Source organism: Phascolarctos cinereus, unplaced genomic scaffold (assembly GCF_003287225.1).
Source record: "Phascolarctos cinereus isolate Bilbo 61053 unplaced genomic scaffold, phaCin_HiC Scaffold_726;HRSCAF=1367, whole genome shotgun sequence".
In the NCBI taxonomy this organism is placed as follows: domain Eukaryota; kingdom Metazoa; phylum Chordata; class Mammalia; order Diprotodontia; family Phascolarctidae; genus Phascolarctos; species Phascolarctos cinereus.
Genome location: NW_027556098.1, coordinates 252289535 through 252317060, shown reverse-complemented (window position 1 = coordinate 252317060; position 27526 = coordinate 252289535). Strand labels below are relative to the sequence as shown.

General features: G+C 39.3%; 1 protein-coding gene across 2 annotated transcripts in view; it reads left to right on the top strand.

The window, feature by feature from the left end:
• MTUS2 (microtubule associated scaffold protein 2) overlaps positions 1-27526 on the top strand; it is a 667437-nt gene that overhangs the window by 398974 nt on the left and 240937 nt on the right. For both annotated transcript variants that reach the window (XM_020997212.1, XM_020997217.2), the window contains exon 6: positions 21177-21338. In XM_020997212.1, the coding sequence (XP_020852871.1) occupies positions 21177-21338 (162 nt within the window). The remainder of the gene's footprint in view (positions 1-21176; positions 21339-27526) is intronic.

Here is a 27526-nt window from a genome sequence, read left to right as displayed (position 1 = left end):
CATTTTATCCACGTGGAATACCACTTGGCTGCCTCTCATCTAGGATCTCATTGACCAGGCCCTGTATTATCCAGCAGCTTGATAAAAATTGGCACAATATCTAAAAGCATGTTTGTCAGCGTTTCTATAATGATCTGATCTCTTCATCAATGTCATTGGGACTACTAAATGTAAACTCTTAATACCTTAATAATCAGTGTTCTAAATGAAGAAGTGGACGTGGCATTCAGGAAGATGGAGTCAGGAAGAGGAAGACTAGTCCAAGTTGTATACAGAAGTAATTTGTGCTAGAAGTAATGCAATTTTTCAAATCAATGAGGTATTGATATTCTAGATATTTCAAAGAGGAGAAGGTATTAAAAAAAAGTTTTAAAAACCCACCAATTGTCTTGTTGCCAAGTAAAAGTGATAGGGAAATATCCAAAATCACTGACCTATAAACCTACTTTCTGATCTCTACAAAATCTTTATGAGAATAAGCTGCACACACCCAAATGCATCAAAAATATCCTTGATTAAAATATGTGAAAGGAACAGCCAGGCTTTGGAGAAATGACTTTCTATAGAAAACACCCTCTTCACAATGTACAATGAGCTGAAATGTATAGTGGATACAAGATGCTAGCATGTTTATTAGCTGATTACAAAAAAGCATTTGACTTGGTGGAACAAAACACATTTTTTAAAACACTATACATATATTAAAATCATATAATATTTCTTGATAGAAATAACAATACAGATAACTTTGTTTAGTGATCTTCTGATCATCTGTACCAAGTAAGATGTAAAACAGAGACATGCTCACCTAAACTGTTTGCCACTGTCATGGAGGATGTCCTATATATGGTCCAAATGGAAAAGAAATACCCTGGAGATGGTGAGGTTTTTTAAGTTCTTCTATTTGCAATCCAACCAGCATTTATTAAGCACCTACTATATTCAAGACACCATGCTAGGTGCTGCGGCCAATAAAGGCAAAATGAATAAATAGTGGTTGCTCTTTAGAAGCTTACACTTCAGAGACATAGCACATATTCACATGAGTAAAATAGAAAATAATTTGAGAATCAAGAGAGGGCTAGCAAAAGGGCATATCATGTAAGGCTTCACAGAAGATGTATCACCTTAGTTGAACCCAGAAGAAAGGAAGAAGAGGATTCTGAGAAGTAGAAGTGAGGAGGGTGTGCAAACAGTCTATGAGTGTGTATGAAGGTGAGAGATGTAATGGAGTAAATGGAGAATAGTTTGGCTGGAAGGTAACATGAAGTTGGTATGGTGGATGGAGCATTGGGCTTCAAATCAGGAAGACCTGAGTTCAAATCCAGCCTCAGACACTAACTAGTTGTATGACCCTGGGTAAGTCAGATTCCTCATCTATAAAACAGAGATAATAATAGCAACCTGCCTCTCAAGGTTGTTGTGAGGATCAAATGAGATAATAATTTTAAAGCACTTAGCACAGTGCCTGGCACATAGTAAATGCCATATAAATGTTTGTTGTTGTTGTTGTTCAGTCATGCCCAACTCTTTGTGACCCCATTTGGGATTTTCTTGGCAAAGATAACTGCAGTAGTTTGCTGTTTCCCTCTCCAGCTCATTTTACAGATGAGGAACTGAAGCCAACAGGGTTAAGTGGCTTGCTCAGGGTCACGCAGTTAGCAAGTGTCTGAGGCCAGATTTGAACTCAGGAAGATGAGTCTTCCTGATTGCAAGCCTGGCACTCTACCCACTGTGCCACCTAGCTTTCCTATATAAATGTCAGTTGTTGGTGGTGTTTTGATGTGAAGTAAGACTAGAAAAAGTAAGTTGAAGTCAAATTGGGGAGGCTCTTAAGTACCTCATTAAGCATTTGTATTTTATCCTAGAGGCAACAGATTACTGCTGCAGGTTTTTAATGAGGAAAGAGATATCATCAAATCTGTTCCTTAGGAAGATTATTTTGGTAGCTCTATGATAGCATGGATTGGAAAAGGGGGGAGGACTTGAGGCAGGGAGATCAAATAGGAGACAATTGGGATAATTCGGGTGAGAGATGATAGAGGCTTGACAAAACGCAGTGGCCATAAATTTGAAAAGAAGGAAACAGACAGAAGGGATTATATGGAGGAAGAACCAATAAGATGGCGGCTTATTTGATCTGGGAGTGTGAGGGTGGGAAGAATCGAAAACAACTCTGAGCTCATGAACTTGAGTAACTGTGAGGATGGTGGCGCCCTTAACAGAAATAGCAATATTTGAAGGAGGGCTTGGTTTAATGGAAAAGATGCCACGTTTTGTTTGGGGCATGTTGAGTTTGAGAAGATTGATTTTTGTTAATTCAGAAAATAAAATGTAATTTTAAGAAGGGATAATGGTAATGATATAAACCTTGTCTAGTACTTTTTAAAGGCCTTTCATCTCCGCCATTAGATCAATGTTGATTAGCCCATATTATGCATGATCCTGAGACCAAATTTTAAAGATCAGTATTCCACTGTGAATTACCTAATATTTAGTCCATTAGAAAATGTTCAAAATAAGTGCAAAATGGGGTTTGTTTTGTTGTTTTATAAAATTATTCCTGGGCCTACTCAAAAAACTGTGACATATTTACTTGACAGTGGAACTAGGGGATAAAGGAAGAAATTAATTGAAAGCCCATTATTTATGCACCATAACTAGGTGATCAAGGAACTTGAAGAATAGCATAGTGGATCTTAAAGGCAGAAATGATGGGGTTTCTAACTGTTCAAATGACAACCATTTAATAAGATTTTCTCTAATTTATTCTAGGGGGAAAATGGTTAGGAAAGGATGGGCTTCGGCACAAGCACAGTATGTCTCTAAATGCTCCTCTAATGGCTTTCATGGTGGTGAAAAAAGCTAGGACCTTTTAGAGGAACTCTAGGCTGAGATATGACAAAGAAGAACGCTTTTAAAAAGAGAAAAAAAAAATTAAAAAAATAAATTTATGGGAACAAACCTGTGGGGTAGGCTCCCATTCACTAGCTCAATAAATATTTATGGAGCATTTGACTATCATCTCTCACCTGGTAGGGGAAGACAAAAAGGGAATACGATTGAGTCTCTGTCTTCAAGGATGTGTGCTACAGTTACCCAAAAATAACACACAGAGATTTTCTAGGTATAAAGTGAAAGATTTATTACGTTCTCGCAAGAAGCAGGCATCTGCTTTGTCCGGCAGTCCCAGCGAAGCGAGGCAAGGCACAGAGGCCAGGACAAAGGTTATATAGCCCTAACACAGAGATACCCACCCACCACTGGCTTTGAATTACCATTGGACAGGAGTTTCAGCCTTATAATCTAAAATGCAAAAATCTACCCCAGAAACAAGGAATCTCATTATAATACTACCAATCCTAGCTATTTTATCCTTTTTAGTAATTAGCCATTACCTAATGCTGATGTACCAGTACAAATCATGTGTTTTCTAGGAACCCAAAACTTAGGCCTATGGAGGCTGGTGTAACCAACCTTGAGTTTGTAACAGTCTAAGAAATTGCTACACTCGGATCATCTGAGAGATCTCACATTGTTTACATTGTTTCACTCAGTTAAAAAAAACCAGAGTCTTGACAAAAGTTTGCAAAAGGAGACATCTCTTCATTGACTTTCTCGAGAAAGTGCACCCTGATGCTGCCTCAGCTGCCTGGAGAGTTTGAGCGCTCTTTGTTCAAGGCAAGACTACATAGACCCCAACGTAGCAGCCCACTCTAACCCCCTTCCTGTAGGCTCATTGACTGAGCCTCAGGTATACAATCTATTCGTGTAAAAACTACCCCAGCAACAGAGAGAACAAAGAGGTATAGAAATTATGTTAGCATGTTCCCCTTTTCAGGGCCTCACAGTTTCAGCAGCCTTTTACCCAAGGTCATATCACCAGCTAGAGGACGAGATAGATAGGATGCTCCCATGTCTCAGGAATTTCTGCTAACACTATCCAAGAGTAGGAGAGGGAGAAGGCTAGGGGAGGGGGTCTTGCATTCTGAGGGGTCTTCACTTAGTGTTGGTACACATGTACCACTCAAAAGCAACAATACCAGAACCATTAACAAGAACTAATGACCCTATGAGGAGGCTTCACTTCTGAGAGATCATCTCTCACAAGGAGAATGAAAGAGAGTTGAATGAAGGTGTGTAGGGTAATTCAAAGCATATCATAATTGGAGTAAGAAGAAACATGGGTTCAGTTCTTAATAGCTGTGTGTTCTTGCGCAAAGTACTTAACTCCTCTGAAAGTTTCCTTGTCCGTGTTGTTGCTTAGCTGTTCTCAATCATGTCTAACTCTCCATGATCTCATTTGGGGTTTTCGGCAGAGATACTGGAGTGGTTTGCTGTTTCCTTCTCCAGCTCATTTTACGGATAATGAAACTGAGGCAAACGGGGTTAAGTGACTTGCCCAGGGTCACCTAGTAAGTGTCCGATTAGATTTGCACTCAGGAAGATGAGGCTTCATTACTCCAGACCCAGCACTCTTGAAAACTTATCAAATCTTAAAGTGCTGCATAAATATGAATTATTGTTGGGGCAGCTGGGTGGCAGAGTGGAGGGCGAGCTGTACTTCGAATCAGGAAGACCTAACTTCAAATCCTTCCTCAGACACTTAGTAGCTATTTGACCCTGGGCAAGTAAGTTGCTTGTATCATTCTCAGTTTCCTTGTCTGTAAAATGAGGAATAATAATTGCACCTCTCCCACAGGGTTGTGGTGAGGTGCAGATAAGATAACGTGTGTAAATGTGCTTTGCAAACTTTAAATTGTGGGTGCTTACTATGTTTATGATACATATAAATAATTATAATATCTCTTGGTAAGAGTCCACAAGAAGGACATAAAGTATTAAAGAAGAAGGAGAGAACATGTCACCTTAAGACTATCATGGAAGGACAGTATGGAGTAGTGGATACAGAACTGGCCTCACAGCCAGTCAAATCGCACCTCGACACATAATGCCCATGGGACCTTGCTCCCAGTGCTCTGGTTAAGTCTGTAATAATGAGGTGCCAGCCTATACTGGGGTACAGGGAGATTTTTTTCACCTGGGAATTGCCTATGCTAGCAAAATTACAGGTCTAACCTCTATCCCTCCATAATTTTCCTGATAATGCTGTGTGGCTAATCTATGTGTATTGTCAACATTACAAAGACCCCAAAGGACAATGGAAAGATGCATGATGACCACAACTTATTACCAACATTGAGAAGCATTAAAAATGGCATGAAAGACATTACTGGGAACATGTGTAACTAGGAAAGGTGATGTATTGTTTACCTACTCAAGAAAGACAGCACGTCATGAGAATTCGTATATTGTTACAGCTCAAATATCTAAAGAACCTTAGCAAGATTTCTTGAACATTGGATAGGATCTTCTATGTAGTATTCATGAGAAAAATGTGGATTAAAAAAATCATATAAAACGAAGTAAATAACATGTGTGGAAAAAGTAGGTCCTGAGACTAATGATAGATAGATACAGTAATAGATATAGATGATGGATAGATAGATAGATAGATAGATAGATAGATAGATAGATAGATAAATAGATAGATACAATGGATAGATACATATATAGAGAAAGGCTACAGAGAGATAACATAGCTAGGACAGATACATAAATAGGATAGGATATAATTTTACACATATATGAAGAGAGAGGATAGAGAGAGATAGAGATAGAATATATATATGTATATATATGTATATATATATATATATATATATATATATAGAGAGAGAGAGAGAGAGAGAGAGAGAGAGAGAGAGATGGATGGATAGAAAGAGATAGGATAGAGGGAGAGAGATAAGGTAGATAGATAGAGAGAGAAAGAATAGAGAGATAGGATATATATGTGTGTGTATGTATGTGTGTGTGTATGTATGTGTGTGTGTGTGTGTGTGTGTGTGTGTGTGTGTGTGTGTGTGTGTATCTCCTGTCTCTGATTTACTCTAAGGGGGAAATGGTTGGGAAAGGATGGGCTTCAGCATGGGCATACCATGTCATTTCTCCAGTGACTTTCATGGTGGTGAGAGAGATAGAAAGAGAAAGATAGGATAGATAGACAGACAGACAGACAGACAGACAGACAGACAGATAGATAGATAGATAGATAGATAGATAGATAGATAGGTAGATAATTTACTAAGTGCTTCTTATGTTTCAGATCACTAGGCTAAATACCGGTAATACAAATCAAAGAAAATAAGATAGTTTCTATTCTCAAGAAGTTTATATTCTAATAGAAGAACACAAAGCATATGGGAGATCTGGAATGGGAGCTATAAAGGGGCAAGGCTGTGGGTGAGAGGGGCAGTCCAAAGAGTGAGTTTAACAGGGAGTGAAGGGAGCATGGTGGGTTTTCTTTTCAGAAATGACAAACCCATCAAGGGATTCATCACTCAGGAGAGCAGGCCCTAGGAGGGGAGTCACCTTGAGGTGGGCTAGGCTGTGGATGAGGAGGTAGAACAGTACAGAGAGCGAGGTGAGCCAAGAATGAAGTAAACATGCCTGGGATCCCTCCTGAAAATCCCTCCTAATTACATCAAAAATTTTAGAAAGGGCAGTGATTTAGTGCAAATGAGAGCTCCTTTTTACAGTGGTTTTCCAACCAGATTGTAAGATCCTTAAAGATAAAGAATTTGTCCTATCTGGTTTTTTTCCATTCCTCAGCATCTACTTAAGAAATCATTGTTGGTTTCACTTAATTTAATTCCCTGACCCTTACATTCCTGTTCAAGTTACTCAGTTTTTGGTTATTTTGTTTTCCCTGGAGATTCGAAAGCAAAAGTATGGAAAAGAAGGAGAAGCCTAGGAAGCTTATGTCATTTCAGCTTTGCTACTTGCCCTAACACAGGAGTAAAAGCTCTGTATGAGTGTATGTATGTATGTATGTATATGTGTATGTATATGTGTGTGTATGTATATATATGTGTGTGTATACATATATATATGTATGTATGTATGTATGTATATATATATATATGGACAGAGAGACAGAGAGAGAAAGTGAGGCTCTCTTAGAAGGCAAGAAAGACTGGAGGACTTTGCTGATTTCACTTGTCCAAACCAACCCTAAACACCATCATCAGAGGGATTCCAGAGTGAAGGAGAGACATGAGATCTTTTAGATTTTAGACAAGAAAAATACTGTTTCCATGTTGTCATGTTTTAGTTAGTTTCATTATTTTAAATAATATTTCTGTCATTCCTCCTCTCTTGAAAAGGTAAAACTATTTCTGTAATCTCACAAATTAGTGTCTGGACCACAAATAGCTGCCATGTTTTTTCAAGTGCTCTTATGTACCCTCTGCTTCCTTGAGCCCCCTAATGTTTCATTTCCTTGTATAAGACTCTCAGCAAAGGAGCAATCTGGAAGAAAGAGATACTAGGGGGAAATCGTTTCTTGTGAACAATGCCTCAACGTGCCAACAGATATCATCCTTTGTTACCTGACATGTGCCCTAATTTGGCATTCCTTGGCATCAGGGAGTTTTTTTTTTCTGTAGGGCAGCTGTCCCTTCTAGTCTTCTATTTGACAGTCACCTGAGCCCTGATGAAACTGGCATGCTATCTTTGAGAGGCACGATGCCACCTGAACAGATGGCTGAGCATGTATGTTGTATCAGAGAATTGTTCTGTAGACTGAGAGTGAGTCTTGGAGTTTAGCTTATTGCCAATGTCCATCAGGAATGTTATTTTTTGTAACAGGCACTGCTCAGCTGATTTTATACACTGTAAACAAAACCGTTCAAGAGTCTTTTGGCACCAGAAAGTGAAGCTGAGGAGTCAGAATTAAATATCGATCACTTCCCATTTCAAGCTACCTTTTGAGGTGTGCACGGAACAGGGCCACCTTTCTCTCTACTCATAGAGCTGCTTAGGTTCAGGCCCTCATAATCTTTTGCCTAGACTGCTGCTCCAAACTGCTAATTAGTCGCCGTACCTCAAGTCTCTCTCCACTTTAGTCCATCCTCCTGACTGCTGCTAAGGTGATTTTCCTAAAGCCCAGGTATGACCGTGTCACTCTTTTTTAGCTTAGTGTGGAGTGGCTTCCTATTGCCTGCAGAATCAAACAAAAATACTTCTGTTCAGTTTACAACCTTGCCTCCCATCTATTTTTTCTGTCTTCATTATACATTATTTCTCCCTCCCACAGCTGCAATCCAAACATGCCTTACCTCTGACACTTCATTTCCCACCTTGGTACCTTTGTGATGGCTGTCCCCTATGTCTACAGTGCCCTCCCCCCTCACTTCCTTCTTCTACATGAAGTCATCCCATCAACTACTACTGCCATCCTTTGCAAAATAAACTTATATTTAACTACATTTGCATTGTTTATCCCTATTCTGTGTATGTGTGTGTACACACACATACATACGTCTTTGTTGTTTCACCCATGGAATATAAACTCCATGCAAGTAGGGATTTTTCCACTTGCTGTAATTGTATCCCCCAGCACCTGATAGTACTTAGCAAATAGTTAGCATTTAGTAAATGATTGATTGATTGATTGATTGATTGAGTATAATTTTTGCATACCTGGGGCCTCCCGTGACCTTTGCCAAAAAGTGTTATCTGAAGAGTCATTCCTGCCTTTGCCAGCAGAGACCTTTCTTTTCAAGGACTTCCCAGTAATATTTGAGAGGTTGCCCTGTGGAAAAGGAATATGATTTACTCAGCTTGGTCACAGAGTACAAAATAGACCAACAAGTAAAGATTATAGGCAGGTTATGTATGGTTTGTCCTTCATTCTCAAAGGGGACCATGACATCAGGGAGATGATGACATGACTTGCAATTGACTTTGATTTAAGTGAGAGAGGGCTATGCAAAGTCACCAGCCTCACTTTTTCCTCCAGAGCCATCTGGGTCTAGTGGCCAGATATAGATCAGGAGGATTGGAGGTGGCCCAAGATGGAGTGGAAGACCTTGGCCTTTTTAAGCTAGGTCTTTCTGAGGCCTCACTTTGAGTGAGGCAACGCCCATTCAGTGAATAGTCTTCTTTAAGGAGTGAGTCAAGGGATGGCCCCTTTAATTAAAAAAAAAATCAAACTGGGAGGGGAAGATCCTCAGAATTGCTAGCAGAAAGAGAAACAGTTACTATTTACATTCACTCTGAGCCTGGAGAACCCAAAAAGTAACCATTAAGTGGTGCTTGGGCAGGGACCTATTGTTGTCCAATCAATGAGAGCCTGAGTGAATTGGGTTTAAGGCCTGGTCTTTAAGAAAGAAATCTAACCAGTATACCCCAAAATAACTAGGTCAGATTCAGGAATCAAAATTTACCTTCCTTTGGGTGGAACACCTTCAGGTAAGGGCATGATGCCTCATGTGAGGATAGGAGAAGCCAGTTGGCCAACTGGGTTCGGCTGGGTCCCCATTGCGGCAGCTTGGACTATTCACAGATTGTAGTTTGTCCTTCATTCCCAAAGAGCACCGTGACATCAGGAAGATGATGATATTTTCAATACAATAGAGCAGAAGTTAGTGCCTATCAACAGGCCTTTAAAGGGAGCCTGGATATCCTCTTGTCATAAGTATGGGAGGGGCTATATCATTCACAAATGGGTTGGATGGGATGACTACCAAGGCCATCTCTGAAATTCTAGGATTCAGTAAATAGCATTGTCATGTACTCCTTTCATTCAGGGCAACAAATGGGACATTGCTTTCCCCCCATCCCATCCAGCTTGTAACTGTGACTATCTGTCTTACCTCAAACTGGACCAGTCAGAAGCTTTTACGTAACTTGGGGTCCCATCATCAGCCTTTCATGAAGCAATTTTCTGTAAGCCATTTGTGGGGAATGTAAGCTCCTTGAGGGCAAGGACTGACTTGTTTAATCTTTGTCTTTATATCCCCACAGTCTAACACAGGGCCCAGCATGTATGCAGTAGATGTTTACTCAGTGGTTATTGATTTGAAACTAAGGAAAGCATCCATTTCAGTTAGGTGAGACTAACAGGTAAGGTTAGACTGTGAGACAGAGAACCAAGAGTAGAGAAAGTATAAGAAAACAGTTGGCTTCTCATTATATGTCCCTCTCCTAATCCAGAGATGAGTGGATAATGATTTACCTGTAATCTGTGATATGAAACTGCCTGCTAGGCCAAGTTGTCTGCCAAGGCTCCCCCCTTACAAAGCACGGGATAATTAGGTAGGCACGCGTCTGGGCCCTCTGCCTTCCTCCGATGGGAGAGGGTGTAGCATGGGCATCAGAGAGTTCTTCTCAGGTCCTCGTTTAAGGAGGGTACCCAGCATAGTCATTTCAGAATTTCCCACACTGCTAAAGGATTTTTTCATGCCTCCCATGCCAGGCTACCCTTTCTGCCTCCTCCCTCTCTGTTTCTTTTTTGTGTGTTGTTTAGGCTGTGAGGTTCTTACAGGCAGGGGCTGTCTTTTGCCTTTCTTTGTATTCCCAGTACTTTGCAAAGTGCCTGGCACATAGTAGGAGCTTAATAAGTGTTTATTGGCTGACTGGCTGATTCATCACAAGTCTGAGTTGAATTCAGGAAACAGCTAATATGCAATGTGTTTGGAATGTGAGTGTACCAAAATATTTATTGCAGCACTTTTGTGATAGCAAAGAATTGGGAACAAAGTAAGTACCCATCGATCGGGTTATAGCTAAACAAATTGTGGTACATTAACGTGATGGAATATTACTGTGGTGTGAGAAATGATGAATGCAGAGAAGCATGGGAAGAATTATATGAATGGATGGAGAGTAAAATCAGCAGAGCCAAGAAAACAATATATACGATGACTACAACAACGTAAATATAAAGAACTACCAAAAAAAAGTGAATGCTTAGGGGCACCTACATGGCGCAGTGGATAGAGCACCCACCCTGGAGTCAGGAGGACCCGAGTTCAAATGCAGCCTCAGATACGTACTAGTTGTGTGACCCTGGACAAGTCACTTAACCCTGATTGCCTCCAAAAAAATTAAAGGGAATCTTAAAAAATTGGAAAGAACAAGCATGGTTCAAAAGAAAAGATATGAGATGACATCTCCACTCCACTCCTCTGCAGAAGTGAGAGGTCTATAAGAGCTACACATTGTACGTATTTTCAGACTTTTCCATGAATTGACCAGTTAGACTGACTTTTTCCCTCTTCTTTTTCCATTTCTTTTTTTGTCTTTAAAAATACTGTTTTTATATGGGATGACAGTCTTAGAGAAGAGAAGATAATGGGGAAATTATGCTGATGTACAAAAAGACATCATTAAAAACTTATTTTTTAAAAAGAAAATTATTGGTCAATTTTGAGGGAATAGCTGTGGTAGAAAAGGAGGATGGAAGGCATATTACCTCGGATTTAGAAGGGAGTGACAGAAAAGGAAGGGGAAGAAACAAAATGACTTTTTCTGGGAGAGAAAAGAGAAGAGATATCGAACTCTAGCTTTGGGGGCTGGCAAGGTTAAGTGAAGGGTGTTTTTTTCAGGGTGAAAGAGAACTGAAGACCACAAGGAAAGAGCCAACACATAGGAAGAAAGCGAGGAAAACAAGGAGGCCAGAGGATCCTCCCGGAGGTGGTGTGGGCGAAAGGCAGCAGGCAGGGGTACAGCGGTGGGACATGTGTAGAGGCAGTCATCTTCCTGGACTCTAGTTTACTCAGAATACTTTCTGGTGGCATAGTCATTATTTGGCTCTAGGAAAGGAGAATAATGACAGTGAGGCTGGAGCAAATTGTGCTATGGATTGGGGGAGGAGGGTAAAGCAGAGGGTAAATGAGCCCCAAGAATGAGAACATCACTGAAGGATGCTCTGACTTCAATCACCCTATCCTAGTCATAGCTCCAGGCAGGAAGGTCTAACACCACAGCCAAGAGTTGCTTATAGTAAGAGAATCCTTTCATTCCAAATATGTAGCAGGTACAACCCCCTCATGTCTCCTCTTTCTCCACTTCCACCCTTGTGATGCTCTCTGAAGTCAGATTTCTTCCAACTCTGAATCCTGTGAGAGAGAGCCCCAGGCAAGCCTCTGGTTTCTTGGCACTCAAACATCATGAAGGGCTTGTTTTCAATCCTACTCTTGCCCAGCTCTATGAAAAGGGAACCCAGAATCACTATCCAAGTCTGTTCTGTTGTCTAACAGCCTTTACAGTCAGATATCTTCTACAAAATATTCTTCTTGACCTCCAAGGAGCACTGGAAGAAATTGTAAAGTAAAAGAATGGTTGCAATGTAAAAACTATTTAAATTAAAAGATACATACTTGGGAGCAGAACTAAGAGGACTTTGTACACAATAACAGCCACATAATGCAATGACTAAGATTGTTAAACTGAACCCTTCTCAGCATTACAAGGATCTAAGACATCTCCAGAGGCCTCGGGACGGAAAATACTGTCCACATCCAAAGAAAGAACTATGGAAGTTGAATCGCTATCACTTATTTTTACCTTCTGTTGAGTTTTGTTTCATTTTTCTGATGGTTCCTCCTATTGCTTTTAATTTGTACTTACAACTTCACTAATGTGAAAATATGTTTAATGGGTATGTAAATGTATAGACTATATTAGATTGTGCACCATCTTGGGGAGGGTTGGGGGGAAGAAGGGGGAGAAAAAATTTCAACTCAAAAGCATATGGAAGTGATTGTTGATAAATCAAAATAAATTAATAAAAATTTTTATAAAAAAGATACACACTTGGGTTATATGGTACATAGGGAATATAGGAAATAAATCATTTCAGTTTATCAAAGTTTAATAATCAAACTAAATGTAACACCAAAGAATCTGCAAAATCAATGAAATATGTGGCAATTAGAAAATTATGCACCCTGAACCTTAGACTACCTGATTGCATAGATTTTGTTATGAAAAATGAATAGTGAAGAAGGCAGTTTGATCACTAACGTCTGGGGAGGAATGGTACTGAATCAATGAAATATGCTCCTTGACTTTGCATTTTAATGCCATTTGATTATTTATGATAATTAAGGGGATTTTCTTCCATAGCTTTCCCTCAAAGAAGCACTTTTTTTGGAGGGGGTAGAATATTGTTCCATTAATTCCATTATGTCTTCTGTTTTTATAATTTAATTCATTTGACTATGGTATTGATTTTCCCAGCTAATAGATAAGGAAGAAGTATAATTTCCTTACTGAACTGAATGTTTCTGAGTGTAACTGGTAGCTGTTTTATTTTAATTGTCCCCCAAAGCAAAAAAAATTTATCGGTAACACATCATCATCATCATCATTATCTTCATTACAACTAATATTTATAGAGTACTTCAAAGTTTGTAAAACTTTTTCCATTTTATCTCCATCGAGCCTTTAAAGAAGCCTCCAAAGTAGTTGTTATTGACATTATTAGCCTAATTTTACGGATGAGGAAGCTAAGGCTCAGTATGTTGAAGTGACTGGCCCAAGGTCACCCAGCTAGTAAGTCTCAGAAATGAAATTCAAACCCATAGCTTAGGAAGAGATATGATTATCACCAGAGTGCAATTGAAAGCCCTGTTTTAGAGGGTAAAAACAGAACTGCTTCAGAGTAGGTGGGACTTGAAGAGAACTGGGATGATTTTTCAGCCTCTCCAAATCTCTGTTTTATCTCTTTCCAGTGCATCTGATTTCATTTATTCTGTTTAAGACTTTGATCCTTCTTTAAATTGTCAGTCTTCCTGAGGATGGTGATGATGATGATATGATGTGATAACGGCCATGATGATAATGATGGAGATGATGATGATATGATGATGTGATAAGGATGTGATGATAATGATGATGGAGATGGTGATGATGATGATATGATGTGATAATGGTCATGATGATAATGATGGAGATGATGATGATATGATGATGTGATAAGGATGTGATGATAATGATGATGGAGATGGTGATGATGATGATATGATGTGATAATGGTCATGATGATTATGATGGTGATGATGATGATTTGATGATAATGATGATAATGGTGATTAGGTACCAACTACGTGGCAGACATTGTGCTGTCCACAGGGAATACAAATGTGAAAATGAACCAACCCCTGCCTATTGAGTTATGCTAAGGGAATGCAGCATGTTCACAGATAAGTAAATGCAGACTGTACACTGTATGCAAAATAAATATACAGTGATGGGCGAGGGAAGCTAACCACTAGGGAATTCAGGCAAGGCTTCTTGAAGGAGGTGATTGAGCTCAGCCTTGAAGGGTGCTAGATTTTCCAAGAGAAGCAGGTGAGGATGGATAACACTTGTATATATTTCATATTTACTTATTTGTGTTTATGTTGTTTCTCTCCAATAGAGTATAAGCTCTTTGAGAGTAGAAACTTTAATTTTTGTCGTTGTAACCTTAGGACCTTTGGGCTTTGCCATCAGTCCCACTACTACCCCAATGGAACTTCCAGGTCTTTCCATCTGCCATGCAGCCAAAATTTTCTTCTATATTTTATCCACTCTGCCCCAGTAAGAGAGTAGGGACTGTTCATTTTTTTATTTATATCTCCAGTACTTAACATAACGTTTGGCACGTAGTAACTGCTTAGTAAATGCTTTTTCGTTCGTTTGTTCATTCATTCATTCATTAAATATATACTATGAGCCAGACAGTGTGTTAAGTGCTAAGGATATAAAGACAGGAAAAAAAAAAAGTCCTTGCCCTCAAGCTCCAGCAAAGGAGCCTAAGGAGGTGCAGTCAGACAGGTAGAAGGAAAACATTCTTGTCAAATTTGGAGGTGACACAAAGCTATGAGGGAAAACTAATACTTCATTACTGAATCAAGATCCAGTGAGGCTGTAATAAGCTAAAACATTCAGATGAATAATAACAGGTAATAATAGCAACTAACATTTACATACTGCCTACTATGTGTCATATGTTGTGCTGAGCACCAATATTATCTTATCTGAGACTTGCAACAAATCTGGGAGATGGAATGCTATTATTTTCCCCATTTGGGGTTATTTGGCCTTTTCAGTCTGACTCTTTGTGCAAAGATCCTGGAGTGGTTTGTCACTCCCTTCTCCAGCTCATTTTATAGATGAGGAAACTGAAGCAAACAGGGTTAAGTGACTAGCCCAGGGTCACATAGGTAGTAAGTGGCTGAGACCAGATTTGAACTCGTGTTTCTGACTCCAGACTAGGTCCTTTATGCACTGTGCCACCTACTTGAATTCAATAAGATAAAATTTAATAGAAATATATTCAAAGTCAAGTATGAGTCCAATTAACTCCACAAGTATGATGAGGGGAAGGTATAGTTTAAGAGTAATGAATCTGAAAAAGATCCATAGGTTCAATGAATCAAATGTGATATAGGAACCAATAAAGCTGTGCAATCTTGGACTGCATTAGGAAGGGTATAGCTTTTGAGAAAAACAGTGGGATAGTTCAGTGGTACTCTTCTGTAGTCAGACCATAACTGACATACTGAGTTCAGTTGTAGGTGTCGCATTTAGGTAGACTATTGATAAACTGGATAGCATCCAGAAGAGATTAGCCTCAGTGGTTGAAGAGCCTTGTGTCAAGGATTGAAAGAACTGGGTATATTTAACCTGGAGAAGAAAAGAATTAGAGGGAACATGATAGCTTTGTTCAAGTAGTTGAAAAGATATAATCAGGAGAAGGGATTAGACTTCTCTTTAGTCTTAGAGGGAAGACTGTAGCAATGGGTGGAGGTTGCAAAGAGGAACAATTAATTGGGCTTGATGTGAAGAAAAACTTTTTTTTTGAGTTTTAGAGTTTAGAGCCACCTCAGACCTGGCAGCCAGATGGCATATTGGATAGAATGCCAGCCTGGCGTCAGGAAGACGTATCTTCTAGTGTTCAAATCTGGCCTCAGACACTTACTAGCTGTGTGACCCTGAGCAAATCACTTCACCCTGTTTGCCTCAGTTTCCTCATCTGTAAAATGAGCTGGAGGAGGAAAAGGCAAACCACTACAGTATCTTTGCCAAGAAAACCCCATGTGTGGTCATGAAGAGTCAGATATGACTGACACGACTGAACAACAATAGTGGGTTCCCACTCAGTGGAAGCTTTCAAGTAGAGGTTGAATACGAGACAGAAGTAGAAATTATGTTGTAGCAGGGATTCTTTTCCCATGTGTGGGTTGGACTAGAAATGCCAGCCGAGGTCCTTACCACCCACCAGGTTCTGTGACTCTGTGGCCTGTAAATGAAGGTGGGTGAGTATGTGTGTTGTTTTAGTTCTACAATTCAAGATTTCTCTGAGAAGGGATTACATAAGCCCAGCTTCCCCTGATACCTCATACTTCAAACAGAAGAATGAGTTGCCGTGCTGGAAGGCAGCCAGATTTCTAAACTGAAATGTTCTCTGTGTAATAAATTTCATATAAAAGAATAAAGCCTGCCACAAGAGAGATTGATAAAAAGGACATTTCAACTCTGTAAAAAAATTTTTTGTAATATTTCCCTCTTAAGGAATTTGAGTCGATTACTGAAGGAAAAAAAACTGTACATATGAAAGTCTGTTATCTAAATCATCTAGTAATTCACATTTCAGTGAAGAAAAGTGTAGTAGATGGGACATTTGACTCAGAATTAGGAAGACCTGCTTTCCAATCCTTACAATTACTAGTTATGTGACCATGAACAAGTCAACTAACCACTCTAAGTCTCAGTTTCCTTATCTGTAAAATGGGGGTAATAATGTACTTACTTCACAGGGTTGTTATAATACTCAAATGAGATAACTTATTTAGATGGATTTGGAAACTTTGTAGAGCTGAATTGTTGGGTGGTAGCAGCAGCAGCAGCAGCAGCATGTGGACATTTGATAATGTCATATGAAAATATTTCTATCAACCAAGACCCTCTCAGCATCAAAAATGGCAGGAGATCTTTCAGAGAAATTCTCAAGTTTCCACTGTGAAATTGGCAAAGAAGCCTTGCAATACAGGAGCAGAGTAAATGTCTTATTTCAATGTGTTGTGTTCATGACTCCGTTCAGATCATGCCTGCTCTTTCTCAGTCTGGCCCAGATTGGATTGATTGAGTTTTTAATGTCACTGATTACACTTGTAAGGGTCAACTGCATTTGCATAAATCCATATGGATGCTACACAATTAAACCTTGCTCCGCAAGCCACCTTAAACGACCAATGAGGCATAGATTTCTCGAGTTGAAATAGCCTATTGTTCCTTTTCTACCATAAATTTGCTTTTCTTCTTAACCCTTTCTCACTCCCCTCCAAAAAAAAAAAGCTACTTATCACAAATTATTTATAACATCCTTTGAGGCCTTAGGAATAAGTGGAGGAAAAATTCTCTTATTTTACAAGCCTAAACAAAATCCTTGCATTCACACACACACACACACACACACACACACACACACACACACACACAAGCTATTTTAATAGTGTTATCATTTCTCTGCAGGCACTATCTGAATGGAATTTTATTCCTCTCTGTCTACAGGGATGAAAATAAAAATCATAGGCTTTCTCTGAAATTCTATGTGCTTCTTCCAGCTGTTACTACTGATTTTTTTCTAGGAGAATCATCACATCCTTGAGACTGTTTAGTTTTATCCCAGGCTTCCTGCAATCACTCGTGCATTGATTCATTCAGTCCAAGAAGCATTTCCTGAGTACCTCCCATGTACCAAGAAATGAAGATACAAAGATGAGAATGGCATCATCCTTGTCTTCCAGGAACTAGGCTGTTAGATGGCGCAGTAGATGGAGCACTGGACCTGGAGTCAGGAAGAACTGAGTTCAAACCCAGTCTCAGACACTTCCTAGCTGTGTGATCATGGACAAGTCACTTAACCTCTCTATGCCTCAGTTTCCTCTTCTGTAAAAATGGAAATAATAATGGCATCTCCCTCCCAGGGTTGTTGTGAAGATAAAATGAAATATGTTAAAGTGCTTTGCAGACTTTAAAGTGCTGTGTAAATGATACCTATTTTTATTACTGTATTCTGTTCAAGGAAATGACATACATACAGAAAAGTAAATACTATATATTATGCTATATGTAGAATAAATACTCCAACAAATCCAGTAAACATATGCTAAGTGCTTTTTAATAAAAAAGAAAGAAAGATCCTGCCCCAATGAGCTTACAGTTGAAAGGGAGAGATAACCCAAAAAGGAGGCAGGAAAGGGGTGGGGCATGGGACACCAAGGGGTGCTCAACATAGGGACAATCTCGTTTCATGGAGTTGAAACCAGGCAGGGCAGCAGATGCAAAGTGGGGTGATATGAGAGTCCAGTTTCTGCCCTCTATAAAGGAAGGCATTCTCTGTCCTCCAAACAGAGGATGAGAGGAGGCTGAGGGACGTGGGGTCAATCAAGCCTTGAGTTGGCAACATGGTGGTGAGTTTAGAAGTAACGAGCTTATCCCGGGAGGGGCATCTTGTGCTGTGGAGCCGAAACCAGGCAGGGGCAACAAATGCAAACTGTACAGAAAGTACATAAAAAAATTGCTCAGGAGATGCTACTAGTAATTTGATGAAAGGAAGAGAGGATTCCCATAGAATGTGGCACTTGAGGTACATTTTGAAGGAAGCCAAGGCCCCTAAAAGGCATGGGGGAGAAAGGTGTACATTCCCTCCTCGTGTAAAGGTACAGAAAGTGGGAGATTAAATTTTCTGTACAAGGAACAGCCAGTAGACCCCTTTGGCTGGTTTGTAGAAAATTTGCAGGAGAATAATCAGTAATAATGTGCAGTGAGGTGGTGCAGTGCATAAAATTCTGGGCCTGAAGTCAGGAAGACTGATCTTCCTGAGTTCAGATTTGTTCTGCAGACTCTTAGTCGCAGTGTGATCCTGGGCAAGTCACTGCACCCTGTTTGCCTCAGTTTCTTCGTCTGTAAAACGAGCTAGAGGAGGAAATGGCTCCAATATCTTTGCTGAGAAAACCCCAAATGGGATTTTGGAGAGTCAGATATGACTGAAAACAACTCAACAACAACAAATCAGTAATAAGCCTGGAAAGGTCGACTAGAGCTGGGTGGTGAAGTGTTTTAAAGGTCAACAGAGAAATTCTCATCTTATTTAGAGGTGATTGGGAACTACTGGAGCTTTTTGAGTAGGGGGATGATACAGTTAGATCTGTGTTGTCTCTGTGTTGGCAGTTGTTTGGATGATGGATTGGAGAAGGGACATACCAAACCCTAATTGGAAAGTCCAGGTGAGAAGTGATAAAGACCTGATCTGGCTAGTGGTCATGTGAGGGGAGAGAAAGAAGAGAATGAATGAATGAATGAATGTAAGAGATACTGTGGAGGTAGAATGAGTAAGACTTGGCCACCAATTAGATATGGGAGGTGAAAGAGAAAGGAAGACCCAATGATAATAATGCCATGCACGCCAGCTTGGGTTACACGTTGCCTCTAAAGATAAAAGCATGGGGTTGTCTGCGATAGAAGTAGGGAAGGGTTGGGGAGGAATGTAATCGATTCTGTTTTGGATGTGATGAGCTTGAGAGGTTAGAGGGACATCTATTAAATGTCCAATAAGCAGTTGGTGATGTGGGACTGGAGTTCAGGAGAGAGGTGAATTCTAAGTTAACAGATCTGGAAGTTTTCCCAATTATGGCTGCTAATTCAATAGACAAACATTTCAAATGAAATTTCTCTGAGGTATATACATGTGTGTATGTATATTGATGATACCTGGAATTTATGTAACACTTTAAAGTTCCTGGAATACTTTACACATTTTAGCATACACATATATTTGTACTTGTTTCCTTTGGTTTTTGTCATAGTAAAATAGATTCTCATTGTGTCATCTCTATACAAACCTGGATGCCGAGATTAAATTCTGATGTAAAGGCTTCTGAAAGGTGTGCCCAAAGGAATGAAATCTCTGCTCCCATCCCCACCTCAATAAAATAAAATAAAAATGCATTAGATTCTCATATCTCCACAAGATTACCCCCATTGTTCCCTATGCCCCTAGAATTTTCCCTCCTATTCTTGGTTATTTGAATTTCTAACCCTTGTTCAAAGAACAATCCAAAGGCTGCCTCCTCCAAGAAGCCTTCTGTGATCTCCTTAGCTGGTAACAGCCTTCACTCTCAGAAATGCCATAGCACTTTACTTCATAACTCTCTAACATACTCGATATGTTAGTATGGATTATAATTCAATGTTAGTGGGCAGGGATTATGGCTTACCCAGACTGTGTATCTCCTCTAGAACTTTGTGCATAGTAAATGGTTAATAATTGCTTCTTGTTGTGATCTAAACTTCAGATAGGAGAATCTGTTGAAAACTAATGAATTGCTAAAACCAATATTTATTCTTTCAAATGTAATGTGTCATTTCTTCCGATGAACAGAAGATCTGATTCTCACTAAACCTTCCTACTTACTAGCTGTTCAAGTTTCTAGCAAAAATGAAAATATTGAAGTTGTCAGTCAAGGCTGTTCTGTGTTTGGAACAAAACTAAGTTCTGTCTTTTTAGGTTTACTACTTGGTTTGATGAGAATAAAAAGTTTGCATCCATGAGAGTTAAATTTCAGATGAGCTTCTTTTCTTTCAGGATCAATCAATTGACAAATGTTTATTAAGCTCCTACTGCATCTAAAGCAATGTGCTAAGTGCTAGAGATATGTACACAAAAGCAAACAAGTCTTTGCCTTGAAAAAATTTAGGAGATAACTTTAACATGTATCTGTGTAGGTATAGTTCTCTCTTCCACATTGCGACTTTCCCCATCATGGTTTTAATATACCACAGGTCAGCATAAGAAATTAAATGGGAATTTTGGGGGGATATTTTGGTAGTTGATAGCTTGGATTTCTTCCTTTAAAACTACTTATATGCATCTTTTGACTGTTCATCAGTTGTGAAATCTGATCAAAATCTAGCTTGTATTAACCAAAAAGTTATTACTATTCAGCTCCAGCTGATTTTAAATCTCAGTTTTAGATGACTAAATAGAATTGCAGAATGAGATCTGCTGTATTACTTTAAACTTTTACCTATTTCTTCCCCACCCACATTATTCCCAGTGAAGAGATAATTTGGGAATAATAGCTGTGCTTTGGGAAAAATGAATTATTTTTCCCCTGTATTTGGTAACACAGAAAGATGTACTCCCATAGTCTCTTATTAAAGTCAGGTCAAGCTATAAGGATGCTGTGCTTTCATCATAGTTGATAATTGCAAATAGAAACTGAGTCAATCTATTTTTCATGAAGTTATAATTAATGACTCTTGGCCTCCTACAGGTTCCAGCTTTGTAAATGAAGACCAGCCTGCTCCAAAGGCAGCTGTGCTTTCTAAAGATGCACCCAAGGGGACAGGTCGGACCACCGCACAAGCAGCCAACATCGTGACCACTCCCCGCCGGAGTCTGCTTCCTGCCCCAAAACCAACTTCCACTCCTGCTGGTAAGACCTTCTGATCTAAAGAATCTGCCCGGCAAAGTAGAATAGCTGTATTCTACTAGACACTTGCCCAAAGTCATTATGATCTTTTCAACATCAACAATGTAAAGGGATAGAACAAATAACCCCTGAGTGTGGTGATTATGTGTCCTGGGTTTTCCAGTGAAATCCCAGTTTCAAGAAGAAAAAGTAAACTTTAGAGATGTTTAACAAAAGGAATCAATCAATAAATTGATATTTATTAAACACCTATTTTTAATATATATATATATATGTGCTAATGTGTGTGTATATATATATATATGCTAAGCACTGAGGATACAAAAAGAAACGAAAGACTACCTGCACTTAAAGAGCTTATAGTCTAATCAGGAAGTTAATATGCAAACAGATATATACTATATACAGGATAAATAGGAAATAATTACCAGAGGGAAGGCCCTGGAATTAAGAGAGATTGGAGAAGACTTCCTATAAAAGGTGGCATTTTGGAACCGAGGGAGGTCAGTAAATCAGAGCAGAGGAAAAAAATTGTTCCAGACATGGGGGTCAGCCAGAGAAAATGCTCAAAACACCCTTTGTGAGACTGTACATACTCTGTTTTGGAAAATATGCTATGGTCCTTTTTTGCCTCTAACATGCCATCACCTTAGTGTCTGAATCTGTGGTTGTGAGCTTTCTGAAAACTATATGTGAATGGTATTTTAAAGTGAACTTATTTACCGGAGGTTGTTTCCCTGGAGTCTGTGAATTTTTTATTTTTAGTTTTTAGTTTTTTGTAACTAGAAAGGTAGGTGCCTCAGTAGCTAGAGCACTATACCTAGAATTAGGAAGACCTGAGTTCAAATGTTGTCTCAGACATTTTCTAGCCGTGTGACACTGAGCAAGCTATTTAAACAGCCATGGTTTCCTCCTCTACAAATTAGTGACAGTAATACCTACTTCCTTGGGTGGTTGTGAGGATAAAATGTGAATTTGTAATGCACTTTGCAAACCTAAAAGCACTATATGAACACTAGCAATTATTATCATTGTCATAACTGTATTTGGTTTCATTTGCTATCCTATATATCTTATTTCATGTATTAACAAACATTCTTCTGAGGAGGGGTCCAAAGGCTTCACCAGACTGCTTGAGGGGGTCATTGACACAAAAAAGGTTTAAAACTCCTGGTTTAGACCCTCATCATTACATCATTATGTACAATGGATTGTTCCAGATTCTATGACAAACAAAAACTGTGTTCTGTGGCAGAACTCAAATTCATATTGGCTCGAAAAAGAAAATTTCCCCTTTTTACTAGAAAAACAATGGATTCGTTTCATCATGCTTACCATTGAGGTTCTTTAAGAGTTTGGAGGGTTTTATGTAGACTCTCACATCGATTTGATTATCACTTGTGTTCAATGAAATCCATATCTCAAGAAAAAGAAATTGTACTTTTAGGGAAGTTTCACACAAGGAATACCTTTTGTTTAACTGTGTACATGTCTTGATTTTTTTTAGAAAACAAAAATGGATATTTGGGGAAAACGCTACCTTGTTTTTTTCTTCTGGTAGAATGTGAACGCTACTAACAACATAGAATTGTGAGGAAAGAGACATGTAAATCTTTAAATGATAGAGAAATTTGATTGGTTATTCCCCGCCCCCCGGCCTGTTGCCTTTTCTGACTTTACTATTTCTGACGGGGGCACCACCTTTCACCCTCTCTTTCATATTCAAATGCCAAGTCTGGTTAATTCTAACTCTACAACATCTATCACTTCTCTCTGCTCACTAAACCCACCATACTAGTCTAACCCAAGCTATTGCAATAGCCTTTTCATTGGTCTACCTGCCTCAGGTTTTTCTTCTCTCTGATATATCCCCATCCCCATTCCTCTAATGACAGAGGTGATGTTCTTAAAACACAGGCATGACCACCTCACACCCCTACTCAGTAAACTCCAATGGCTCCCTCTCATCTCTGGGATTACCTAGAAAGTCTTCTGTTGAAAGTGTAAAGCCCCTCCCAACTTGGCCTCAGCCTCCCTTTTCAGTTTTATTTTGCATTATTCCTGTTCATGAACTCTATAAATAATATGAGCAGATGAACCTTCTTGCTGTTGCTCATACGTGACATTCTCTCACCTCTGCATCAGCTGTCCCCTGGCCTGGAATGTATTGCCTCCTCACCCCAACCTCTTAGATTCCTTAGTTCTTACATCAAAGCTTAACTCAAGTGCCATCTTCTTCATGAAGTCTTTCCTATCCAACATCCCTCTCCCTACCCTAGCTAATTCCTCCCTCCTTCCGCACACACACACAAAAAATTACTTTGCACTGATTTTGTATATGCTTCTATACATACATGTTATTATCCTAGAGAGAACATAAATTCCTTGAGAGCAAGAACTGTTGTTGTTGTTTTTTTTATCCCTATCACTGAGTCCCTACTTATTAAATGATTGATTGATTGACTGGTTGCTGCCAAAGGAATGCAGCAATACTGATGTTAATTCAGACCTGTGCTACACAATGCAAATACCAGCTTAAATAATAACAGTAGGGTTCCTTGTCATTGAATTCAGATCAGGAGGGATCAAACTGAAAAATGATGGAAAAAACCCATTTTTGACAAGAAGGAAAAAGAGACCCATGCAGATGCTCAGGCAACTCAATAGCAAACCTAGATTTTAAAAAAGACATATTAAGACTAGGAAAACAAGGGTGAATGGAAGAATAAGCTATGTTCCTATAAGAATAGTGTCAAGAACCCCGAATCTCAGAAGTGGAACCCGACGAGGAAAGCTAAAGATAAGGAGGGTTTTGTTTTTATTTTTGCAATGTTGGAAATCAAAGAAGGCATAGGACAGTGGTTCACAGTGGATAGGACAGTGAAAACTGACAGAAAGCAGAGCTGCTTAACTTCAATTTTGCTTGTTTTTCCTACTAAAGAAAATTATCTTTGGACAGGAGAGGACCTTGCTGGCATGTGAAATTAGTGTAATTGTTCAGTAATTTGAATAGTCCTTGGCATTGCCCTTCTTTAGGTTTGGGATGTAAACTGATCTCTTCCAGTCCAGTGGCTACCATTGAGTTTTCCAAATTTTCCAAATTCCAGATTTCCAAATGCTGGCATATTGAGTACAATGCTTTAACAGCATCATCTTTCTGGATTTTAAATGGCTTAGTGGGAATTCTGTCACCTCCACTAGCCTTACCATTAACAGTGCTTTCTAAGGCCCACTTGACTTAATTCTTCAGGACGACTGGCTCTAGATCAGTAACCACATCATCATGGTTATCAGTGATATTAAGATCTTTCTTGTATAATTCCTTTTGTGTATTCTTGCTACCTCTTGCCATGACAAGGCAGTGATCCAGGAGGGGCCAGGTCACTTACAGAGCTGATAGATGTGATTGGTGATACATTGTCCATGATCTTTGAAAGACTGTGGAGAATGGGAGAGAATAGCATAGGAATAAAGAAGGGCAGATAATTTCCCAATTTCAAAAAAGAGAAGAGAGTCAAGGTTGCAGACTCTAAGCCAGTGAACTTGACTTCACTTTCTGGCAAGATTCTAGAATGTCTAAGAGAAAAAGCAAAGATCCCAAAAGTCACCATGACTTCATCAAGAACAAATCCTAGTAGAACAATCTCATTTTCTCTTTTGACACAGATGATAGCCTGGTAAATATAGTTTACTTAGGTTTCAGCAAAGAATTACACAAGGTCTCAAAGATAGAGGGATATGAGCTAGACAGTCATGTACTAACCGAGTGCGGTTAGATATATTCTGGAGTGGTTGAAGAATTGTAAACAGAGTCGTCACTGCTGGCTCTTTGTCAGCTTGGAAGGAAGTCTCCAGTGATGTGCCCTAGGGAATCAGTACTTGGCCCTTTGCTGTTTAACATTTTGATTAGTGATTTGGACAAAGGCATCTCTTGCATGCTTATCAGATTCACAGATAACACAAAGCTAAGAGGGTTAGCAAACTCTGGATGCCAAACTCAGAATGCCAAGAGATCTTGACAAGCCCGAACATGAGGCCAAATTGAATAATGAAATTGAATAGTGATAAATGTGAAGTCTTACACTTGAATTTTTAAAAAATCAACTTTACAAGTAAAAGATCAATCGGTTTACAAACACTTTTTAAACATGTACTCTGTACCGGACACTATGCCTAGGGCTGGGGATATGAAGAAAGATAAAAAACAGAGTCCCTGCCCACATGGAGCTCACATTCTAAAGGGGGAGGTATTCAGTCATTTTTCAGTCATGTCACCCCATTTGGGGTTTTCTTGGCAAAGATACTGAGGTGGTTTGCTATTTCCTTCTCCAGCTCATCTTACAGATGAGGAAACTGAGGTAAACAGGATTAAGTGACTTGCCCAGGGTCTAGTAAGAACCAGTAAGTGTCTGAGACGTTGCAAATGACTGAGATCACTTTCTGCATCAAACTGTTTTTATAAAGATAATGACTTTTGATTTGAATGGTAGTTTTAACCATACAACTTTTAGATAACTTTGTTCTATTTACATAGTGGCCATTGATCATCATAGATGTATTGCATAATGATGGACATCATTAGATTTAAAAAGTTGACTAGTTATCATAGCAAAACCCACAAACTTCAGTAGCGACGATGGATCATCATTCAGAGTATCTAAGAACTGTGTGATGATCTAGACTTTATCATTTCAGAAATTTTTTTAAAGAATATGCATACATGCCAAATGTTTTCTTCAATGATTTGTAATATATGTTTTATGACTGGAAACATTTTTGAACAGGACACTCCAATAAATGTTTTGATTTTTAAAAAAAAGAATCTGAGTCCAGATTTGAACTCAGGGAGATGAGTCTTCCTGACTCTAGGCCTAGCACTCTATCCATAGGCCTATTCAGAAGTGGGAGACAACACTCACATTTATTTGAATGTTGTCTGGGGGAGGAGGGGAGAGAACATTCAAATAACCGTGTACACACAAAATCTATACAGTGTCAATAGAAAGTAATCTGTGAGAGAAGGCACTAGCCATGGGGGAATAGTGGCGGGTAACCAGGAGAGACGAAGTGACTTGATAGCAATTCATATACAAAGGGTCTGTAGGTTTTAGTGGATTGCAGGCTCAAAGTGAGTCAGCAATGTCATTACAGTCACAAAAGTGGCTGCCATATGTTGTTGGTGGTGATGGTGGTGGTTCTTTGTTCTTGATGTCTTCTAGGGCTGCGTTGATAGGCATAGTTGGACTACATTAAGAACATCACACCCAGTTCAAGGTGCCATGGTTCTGGAAGGCCTTTGATAAATTAGAGGGATCCAGAGGAAGGCAGTCTGGGAGTATTGAATTCATGTCAGTTGAGTATCATTTTATGAATCTAGGATTTTTTTTAGCCTGAAGAAGGGAAGACTTGGCAGACCCATGATGTATGTATTCATGTATTTTAAAACTGGCACATAAAAGGGGAATTAAATTTGATTTATTTGGCCCCAGAAGGAAGAGTTTATATCAATGAGTAGAAATTTAGGCTTAATGTAAGGAAAATTTTCCTAACAATTTTTGTTCAGTTGTTTTTCAGTCATGTCTGACTCTCTGTGACCCTATTTGAGATTTTCTTGGCAAAGATACTGGAGTGGTTTGCCATTTCCTTCTCCAGCTCATTTCCAGCCAAGGAAACTGAGGCAAACAGGGTTAAGTGACTTACCCAAGGTTACACAGCTAGTAAATGTCTGAGGCAAGATTGGAACTTAGGTCTTCTTGACTTTCTAACAATTGGAGCTGTTCAAAAGTGGAATTGGCTGGAACAGGAGGTAGTAATCTCCCCATCACTGATTTTCAGTCCAAGGCCAAAAGGCTGCCCATTGGGGATGTTTTATAAGGGTTTTGTCCAGGTATAGGTTAGACTAGACAGCCTCCCGGTTCCCTTTTAACTAGGATATTCTGTCTTCCTGAAATCCTTACTTGTAGCAGTGTATACATCATTTGAATGTAAGTTATATTTGTGTTAAGATGACTGTCATTAGCATTCCAAATACAGCAGCTTCCAGGGGAAGAGGAGCGATGCTTCCCCCAGAGGCAGAGAAGGGCTGCTCATTATTTTTCTGAGAACAGTCACCCTGCCCTCCACATGGAAGGCGTCCTTGCTATTGTTCTCTCTAGAGACTGAGTTGAAACCTGAACTTGCATGGTCTCGCC